The 9,131-nt window shown below is 47.9% G+C and overlaps 1 protein-coding gene across 1 annotated transcript; it reads right to left on the reverse strand.

Moving 5' to 3' along the window:
* Nucleotides 1–630: 630 nt before the first annotated feature.
* ITM2C (integral membrane protein 2C) lies at nucleotides 631–8,912 on the reverse strand. The gene is made up of 5 exons (XM_009695183.1): nucleotides 8,781–8,912; nucleotides 6,710–6,898; nucleotides 6,318–6,428; nucleotides 2,299–2,449; nucleotides 631–1,001 (listed from the first exon to the last, which is right to left on the reverse strand). The coding sequence occupies exons 1-5, from the start codon at nucleotides 8,853–8,855 to the stop codon at nucleotides 910–912; spliced, it is 618 nt and encodes a 205-aa protein (XP_009693485.1). The 5' UTR covers nucleotides 8,856–8,912; the 3' UTR covers nucleotides 631–909.
* Nucleotides 8,913–9,131: the final 219 nt, after the last annotated feature.

Genomic DNA, 9,131 nt, shown 5'->3' on the forward strand with positions numbered 1-9,131 from the left:
AAAGAGACAGCAGATCTGCCCAGGATCCACAGCAGATGCAACTGGGTGTTAGAGAAAAAGCTACACAGCCTTGCACTTCACCCTCTGCTGCTTTGTAGCTGGGGAGCAGGGACATGCTGTGTCACTTGTGTCATTCCCAGTCCACTGCTCCTTGCCCTGGCCTCCTGCCCACCCTGAACACCCATTAGGATACCCTACATTGCTTAGTGGGTCACACTGAGCCATGCCGTGTTCAGGAGGTGACGTGGTGAGGGGTGAGTCCAGGAGTCAGTTGTAAAAACAACACCTAGTGGTTGCTTTCAGTGTTTGAAAATCTGGTCTTCAGGGGGACAGCACATGGCAAGCTGGGACCACCACAGTGTGGTGTGGGCAGAAACTCTCCCTCTGTTGAGCTTTCTGAATCACCCTGTCTGCATCCTCACAACTATTCTCTTCCTAAGTGCATCTGGTTACATATTTCTGGTCATCTTACCTCAGCATCAAAATGGTAATCCTCCTCTTGTACATAGACCTTCTGTCCCTGTGCCAAGGCAGCCTCAAAGCACTATACCAGCCTGAAATCACTCAGCCAGGAAAAGAGCACCTATTTCCAGCACTCCTATTTCTCAGCCATCCCTTCTACCCCAAATCTGCTCCCAAAAGAGACTCCCATCCTGTGGTGTGGAAAAAGCTGCATCTACTCCCAGGTTATCTTTGACCACTGTGTAAATTTAAGCCCAGAAAACGTCTCAGGTAGGCAGCAGGGAGAGAAGAAAATCCACTGTGAGGCCACAACGGACCCAAGAGGTTAGAGGTACACAAGTGGGGGAGGGAGTAAAAAAAGTTAAGACAGATTACCATGTCTAAAGAGAGGGCTAAAAGCATGTGTGTGCAAGCAAAGCCAAGGAAGGTTACATCTGGAAAGTGGCTTCATGACTTTTTGCAGATAACAGTTTCAACCACAAAAGTGTTTTCAAAGTGACGAATACGATGACAGTTTCCAGCCTCACGTCGACTGATACCTAGAAATGATTGAAAGAGAGGAGAGAGGAAATTCAACAAATGATAATCTACAAGAGCTGCAGCAAGCGGACGAAGGAAAGCAGATGAGATGCAAATGCGGAACACTGAGATGCAGTAACACCACAGCCCATATGGAAAGCAGCATAACCTGGTCTTTGGAAGAACAGCCATATTGTCTAGGCCATGGCCCTGCAGTAAGAGCTGCCATGAGCTGGGGGAGCCACATGGAAACAGCTGGTTTCAGCTCATAGTATCTCAGTGTTATCTCAGAGACCAGAAAGCCTCATGAAACCGGCAGAAGTCACAGGCTGGTACAGAACCCCCAAGGAGGGCTTAAAATCGCTGCCCCGCCTCTGGCTGTTTGTATCCCTGCATGCACTGACCCTGCTATGGCCTCAGCATCTCTGGGAAGCAAGTAATGTTCCTTATGCCCTTAAACTGCGGACCTCAACTCTGGACTGCTCTTCCAGGCAGCTACTCCGCTCTTACGGCAAAGCCAGTGGTGCCCTGCTGACAAGCAGGACCGTGCCAGGGCTCCACGAGAGCAGCAGCCAGCGTGCCAGCAGCCCCGTGCACAATTCTGCAGCTGCTGTTGGGAAAGTAACCACGAACTACAGCCATCATGACTTCTGCACCCAAACACTCTCAGCACCCTGCAGCTTCCCCAGAGATCTAAACCCAAACTGACTATAGGTTCATGTTTCAACTAAGCCTTTAAGTACACCAATATCTAAAAATCAAATAAATACAAATACTGAAATTAAGGAGTTTTTTGCAGCAATATTACCATACATAAGATACACATTGCTGATTTTCATGAAATCATTTCAAGGTAGTCCAATATTCCCTCTTCACATCTTTTTCGATATTCTTAAGAACTTAATTAAAGGCAATTTGCAGATCTAATCTGCTCTGAATAGCTGCCACTGAAGTGGGTGTCTCCATTAGGGAAGTTTTGCAAACAGTTCCCAACAGCACTGCTATTAGGTCATGCCCAGGAGCCCACATGTAAATGAACTGCTGGCTCCTGCAACCATTTTCTCAATGTTTCTATTAGACCGATAAACGCAGCGACAGAAACAGAGCAGCCAGCACCCATTTGCAGCAGCAGCATCCCAGATTTGGGTTTAGATGAATTAGATGGGAAACACCTCAAAAGACCTCTTGTGTGCTTACACCCACAGAGAAACCTCCCCTCTCGCCATGAAGAGGCCAGTATGGCTGTAACAGCAGAAATAACGACTGTGATGTGGAGGGAAAGTGAGTTAGGACAGCTGAACACCATGAGGCTCTTACGTCTCCTTGCACTCCTCCGCTTCAGCCTGTAGGTCTCCTTGCCACTACAGAGGCGGTAGATGAAAGAGCCGAGCTGTTCCATGTCACTGATGTGCTCAGTCGCGATCATCTCCTCCTGGATTATGTATGTCTGAGGCAGGTATGTCCCTTTCTGCAACGACACAGTTTCCACAAAAATGATGCACAAACGGTGCCGTGATCTCGTCCTCGAACAGCACTGTCTCACACAGAGCGTCAAGGACAGCCAAACTGCAGAAACGTCACTGTTTGAAGGCTGAAACTCCACTTACCCAGGCCGGTTCAACATGCTTCCTTGTCCTTGCAGTAAACTGCCCCGTGCTACTAGCACAGGGCACACAAAATGGATTAGATCCAAAAACTGAATGTTCACGTAGGGGACGAAGCTAGGATCAACATAGGATCAACCCTGACGTAAACTAAGCCCAGTTTTAAAGGAGGGTGTGCGAAGCTGTAACTCTGACAGCACAATGAGTTCATCTGGAGAGGGATCAAGGCTCAACCAAAATGCCAGGAACTCCACTGAAAACACGCATTGTATATTTAGTTCAAAAGGCAAAAACCCAAAATGCCAGTCCTGCTCAGATTCCAACAGTTTCCTGAGTTTTCCAGGTTTCCCCCTCCTCCTTGGTCCATTCAGCACAGCCACAGTGATCTCCTGCCCTTACAGTCCACAGGAATGGGGACTAGAGATGGGTCATGGACACCACATTTAGAAACACCACCCTGCATAGTAGCACTAGGCATTCACGGTAAAGCGAGCTCTTGGCACGTTTCCATCACCCCAGAAACATCATTCAGCAACTCTGGGGCAGTGCAGGAAGGCAGCTCACACCAGAGACCGAGTTGAGGAAAAGTAGCACATGCAAGCTCCCTGCTGTTGGAGTGGAGGCCGCTATGAAGACCAGGGTGATGAGTGGGGTGCCTGGCAGGGGGACAAGGCAGAAAGTCAGCAGGGGCTGGAAAAAATGGGGAGAGAGAAAACAGAGTACCTGGGAGAACCCGGGGGATGGAGGCCACCTCTCTCCCTGCAGGAAAGAAATCTGCTTGGCACTGAAGACTCTCTGCAAGTTGATTCCCAGGTGCTCAGGGCATCTTGCAGCTGCCTGGGCACCACTGTGGCAATAAGCAGTTTTGTTACAAGTACAGCCTGGGCTGGGGGAGCTCTTCTGAGAAGACTAGATGCTAACTGGATCCTGAAACAAAGACTCACTTCTGGTCCCTGTCACTTAAGAAGAGCCAAAGAAACAAAAGAACCAGCAGATCCTGGGGCCAGTATAAATAGAACCAAGAGGAAAAGCGAGCAACAACAGCACAATTTGAAATAACGCCTCTTCAGTTTCCACCACAGGACTGGTTATCTCCATAGAGATGTAGCTGGAAACATGCTGTCTTAATTTAGTGCGTGCTGTTGGGCTGGCAGAGCCTACTGGATCAATAAAGCTTTCCTCTAATGCTGGAGGACTAGACTATTAGTGGAAGTTTGTACGACACTAACACAACAGTTCTGCAAGAAATTCAATCATTGATTCTTGGTGGGAGAGTGCAGGAGAGGGCATGTGATATGTGCAGTTACTGGCAGGAGCTGTCATGTTAACACCTGAGGATTTGCCACATCCTTGACATGGTGACAGGGCTTAGAGACACACATGCACACAACCCAGTTTCTTCCTTGTTTTAGACTTAAATAGCTGTGGCAGCTGAAGTAGTCAGGAATCATTGCTCCTCCATTGCAGGACTGTGCAGTAAGGATGATGCCAAGAGTTGTAAGAAAACTAAAGCTTTGAGCACCTTGCATTCCACAAAAGATGTGGATCGTCCATCATTCAACTGGGTCATCTCCAACTTCCTGCTGCTGGGCAGGGGGAGCACTCCTTCGTCCTTTCCTCTCAGATACTTATGCAGCCCTGTTCCCTGAACTGTCACACCTATACAAAATAAAGCCTGCAAGAAGCAGCACAGCTGCCATTTACAGGCAAAAAAATCAGAAACAAGAGGCCTCGTAACACATACATGGTGACAGCAGGGCCAAGACCTGAGCAGGGCCTGGCACAGCCATGCCCGCGCACAGCGGGGATTGCAGAGCAGGCACAGGGCACGTAGCAGCCACACTACAAAGGGCACCCTGGCACCAGGCTGGTTGGGGAGGAAAGGGGCAAAGAAGGTTCACTGACTCGCTGTGCCGCCACAGACTGCTGGAGCAAACCATTAACATTATTTGCTGGGCTGAGATTTGGTCCTAGAAACAGGACTGAAGCCACTGAACAACTTCAAAACTAAACTTTCAACTAGAAATTAGTCTCATTCATTAGGGCCTTGACTGGATTCAGAGATGCAGAGAAGGCAAAAGTCTCCAAGTCCAAGGACCAATGCAGCACATCCAGCATCCAAACAGGAGCACTTCTGAGAGGGGGCAAGGTGATGAAGGCTCCTGCAGCAGAAAGAAATTTGCTCTCTCTGCCTGACACAGGCCACCAGCAAGGCCCTGCCTGTGCACATGAAGATCGCTGGCTCACAGGATAATTCAGCTGGGGAGGGACCTCAAGGCTTTATCCAGTCTGGTTTTGAAAACCTTCAAGGATTTGAAGAGGCAGCACAACCTCCCCAGGTAACCTGTTCCACTGCTTCACCGTCCTCAAGGTGAAAAACTTTTTCTGAGCTAAAGACTAAGCTAAACACTTAAAAACAATGTCTCTAAGGTACATGTTAAAACCTTGGCAGATTGGACACTTACCCATTCCAGTAATCAGTAAGTTATTTAAACCCACATCTGCCGTGTACTCTCTTTAAAGAATCAAACACATAAGATGATTTTAATTGTACTTTTATCCCCTTTTAAAATTCAAGTTCTGATAAAGACAAAGCATCATTTTCACTGACTGTGAGTTTATATCTGTTATTTTAGGATGTGATCAGCATTCCTAGTCTCTGTTTTCTTCTGGAGCTCTGCTGTCAGCTTGTGCAATCCTGCCTTTTCCATTTCCCTCTGCCCCAGGGACTGCTCAACTGCCATGGTCAGAAGCTGTGGTTGGTTTGGAGCAAATTGTAAGTAAACATGTGTTGTATCCCAGCAGTGTTTCCAGCACATTTGCAAGACAGTCACAGTGCATGAAATTGCGAGGACTGCTAGGAAACAAACTGGGAGTTTGACAAGGACTGGAGATCAGTCACCTCGCAAGGCACAACCTTTTGCCTCTGAGCTTAACCCCTACAAAGTTCATCACACTGCATGTAGCCGCAAGTGAGTAAAGAGAACTTAAGAAAGAGTAAGAGTTAGATTGGGGTTTTATTTTTTCCTTTTAAGCAGACCATCACAGAAGGGAGTAAGAGACCCAGGCTCAGCGCTTTACCTGCAAAGGACTGAGATAGACGTGCATCTTCTGCAGTCTTAAAAATCCTGGGTTTTTTTCCTGCTGCTAAAATAGAGTACTATTTAATCTTAAGAAGATTGTTTTCAGTCACCGCAATAGTGGCATGAGCTTCTGAACTGAACAAACCTGCTGGTACTAAACCCAATTAATGCCTGCTGTGAGCAAAACTGCATGAGCCCAAGTCCAGTGTTGCAAGATGCAGCACAGCAGGGCGGGCAGCACAGATTTGCCCCCCAAAGGGTGAAAGTTGAAGGCCTGGTACTCCCCAAGAGACATTGAGAGCTCTGCAAATGGCAAACTGCAGCGGTAATCATGGCAAGAGTGAAAGAAGGGAACTTTTTCTTTTTTTCCTTGATTCCTACTATCAGTAAATACCAGAGGGAAGGAATCTGCTGCTTCTCTGCATCACCCTGGTCAGGTTGATCTGTCATGCCAGTGTTACCATGCTGTCTGCAAAATTAATACTTTAGCTAAAGTCCCTGAAGCCTTCGCTTTACGTGAAGGCTCAGCTCTGTCAGGGCCAAGGCTTACTTCCACAGGCACAGCAGTTTTGGTTTCCCACAAGCTTCTAGCTGGCATCAGAAGCCAACTCAAGAAAAGCATGCAAAATAAGCAGGATTGCAGCTGTACCTTCACGTTAACCAGCAGCTCCCACAGGTTGCGAGGAGGCATCACGATAGTGGTGTTCAGCTCAATGACGTAGCACTTATCCAGCGTTATGTCATGATAAGCTGTCAGACCCTGCATTCCAAGGAGAGAAATTAAGGATTTGAGCCCTTAACATGGAATTCAGGGAAGACAGGAAACTGCTTTAAGCAACAAACCTGTTCAAGGACCTCCCTACCAAGCAAGACAAACAGGTTGGAAAATCTCACAGAGGACCTTGGGAAGGAGGACAGCTCGGTACCAAGATCATCATAGACATATGTGACAACAGCAATAGCGCTAAGCCATGAGCATGGTGCTGTTGCACCCCAGCTCAGCGCCATGCTATGCCCCCAAAGGCCCCAAGAGCTCCTTACTCGCTGGAAATCGTGGATGATATCCGCGGGGTCGCTCCCTCCAAACTGGGGCACTGGAACATTGATTTGCTCGTAGTTCTCCTCAATGTATATCTTGACGTCTTCATGCAACTCCAGCTGCCCTTTGAATGGCGAATACAGCGAGTCTTCGTAAAGGACGCCGCAGTGAAACACGCTCTCACGGGGCAGCTGTGGGGACAAGATCCAGGTGGAGGTACAACACTCGTACACTCCACTAAGAACTACAGCAAACACAGGAAGAAATGTACCCATATTGGGTAAAAACACCCTTTTCAGACAGATGCTTGAGAATATTTCAAGATCAGTCTTTTTACCAGAAACCACTCTTGATGAATGTAGTGCAAAACACCCTTGTGAAATGACCACGTCTCCCTTCCAGCCAGCCAGGTCCAAAGGGAGTAAAGGATTCCCTGGGGGACTTCACAAGGGGTAATTCAGAAAGGCAAACTGATTGCCTATAAGCTTTTAAATTTCATAACCAGGCTATTCACATCCCTCCATAGACACAGCTTCCAGTAACTGCAGCTGTCTACATAAGGTATATAAGCTTGGGGCGAGCAGTCTATCATTTCTAAAAGCGTTTGTAAATGGCAAATGCACCAAAACAAAGCGGCATCACTTCACTGCAAAACAGGAGCTGCTGCTCTCCAGGGCTCCAAAAGCATAAGCTACAGTCAAGAGAAGTAACAGAGGGATGAAATCTGAGCGTGAAGATCACAGGGACAAACTGCAGCCACTGGAGACTGAGACATAAAGGTCCCATTGCCCTGGTCCTCAAAGCACCTCTGATCATGTCGAACAGGCTTTTCCATGTAATTGGATCTAAGCTGCCATTTGGTATCGCAGGCAGGCAGTGGGGTGACAACGGGTGGCCCCAAATGGGCCAACGGGCATTTCTCAGCACCATTCAGCATGCGCTGAGGGTAGGTTATGGACTGGGTGATGGACTGAACGCTGTCCATAACGTGGTCGATAACCTTCCCTCAATGCCAGGGACCTCTCCTCATAAGGAAGTGCTCTACACCAAAAGCCCTGCAACAGCGTCTCATCACACTAACACAGCAGTGTGTGGGAGGGCTGAGCAGCCCTATGGTTGTCACAGGGTTTCCAGATCAGGTATAAGTGAGCATAGGTAATAAAGCACTGATGCATCTTAAAACAAAGATTGCAAATTAATTTGACAGCAAGAAAATTTATGGAGTGAGGGAGTGTGTAAAAAGACTATACTGCTGAGTGGATAAGTGCTGGCTGCAGAGACGAAGGCAGCCAGCAGTCCTGGGAGAACTCATTCACTAATAGTTGCTCCGCAGCAGAACGAGGGCTTCAGTGCAAATTGATGCTCTAGGGTTTCTTGGCTAAACACTCAGCAAGCCACAGAGCTCAGCAGTTTTCTCCTTAAAAAGCAGCTCTGCCTTGTCTCATTCCTGTGCTCTGATCCACCGCAATGCTGTCAGCCCAGTGCCTCAGCTAAGCCAGGCTTTGTGAAGACTATGTGGAAGAAAAGGTGCTGAATTTAATGAAGGCTGAGGGCTCACCTTCCATAGCATCTCCCACTTACTTTTCACTTGTCTGCTTGTTGTCTTAATAGCAGCACCTATTTTTGATAGATGTACAGAATTTTGCTGTGCTAGGGCCTAAAAAAACCTACTTGCAAAAAGCTGGTCCCTTGCCTGTACCTCCCTGCTCTCTCCAGGGCTTGCTTTCCCCTCACAACAAGTCACACTTTCAGACTGCCTTACCCCGACAGCAGTAATGTTGGGTTTAAAAGGTAGAACTGGCAGGATATTTTTATGGAGTCAAAAAAAAAAAAAAAAAGGCAAAACAAGGCCATAAGGGAGGGGAAGAAGGGGGTTTCTGGAAGGTCCTTCCTGGCAAGCAGGATGGAGGTGAGCCTGAGCCTACCACTTAAGACGTGTCTCATCTGTACTGTCCGGAGGACTGGCTCTGAGTTACCGCAGTGCAAAGCAGTAAATAACAGCATCACCTCTTTCAAAGGCTGAAGCAGTTTTTCTGGCTGAAGAGCCAGCAGTCCTTCCCGACTCTTCCCTACCTGGGTGATGAAGAAGTATCTGTACACATACATCGATGCAAAGACCAAGCCCAGGAGCAGTACGAGGAGACCCATAGTCAGGTAGCACACCCCGCTGAGTGATGACCTCCGGCCCTGCACCGGCGGAGCTGGCTCCTCCTGTGAAAGCAAATCAAGAGTATTGGTCAGCTGCCACTGCAAGGGATCAGAAAAATCAACTGTATTTTATGCAAAGGCTGCGCACGGGTTTGTAGGGTGTGACTGAGGAAGACAGGCACCATCCTGCAAAGCAACCTCACATCTGACAGCATTCTGGCAAGAGTAAAACACATCTTGTGCATTCTTCTCTCCCACCCCCCCAATATATATATA

This window comes from Cariama cristata, unplaced genomic scaffold, assembly GCF_000690535.1.
Source record: "Cariama cristata isolate BGI_N322 unplaced genomic scaffold, ASM69053v1 scaffold15342, whole genome shotgun sequence".
Lineage (NCBI taxonomy): Eukaryota > Metazoa > Chordata > Aves > Cariamiformes > Cariamidae > Cariama > Cariama cristata.

Excerpts from the sequence above, each read along its gene's own strand:
- ITM2C (XM_009695183.1), bottom strand. The coding sequence starts at position 8,855 with ATGGGTCTCCTCGTACTGCTCCTGGGCTTGGTCTTTGCATCGATGTAT. Across the intron at positions 2,450-6,317 it reads AGCTGCTGGTTAACGTGAAG|AAAGGGACATACCTGCCTCA; the intron begins GTACAGCTGCAA and ends GTGTCGTTGCAG. Across the intron at positions 1,002-2,298 it reads GCGGAGGAGTGCAAGGAGAC|GTATCAGTCGACGTGAGGCT; the intron begins GTAAGAGCCTCA and ends AATCATTTCTAG.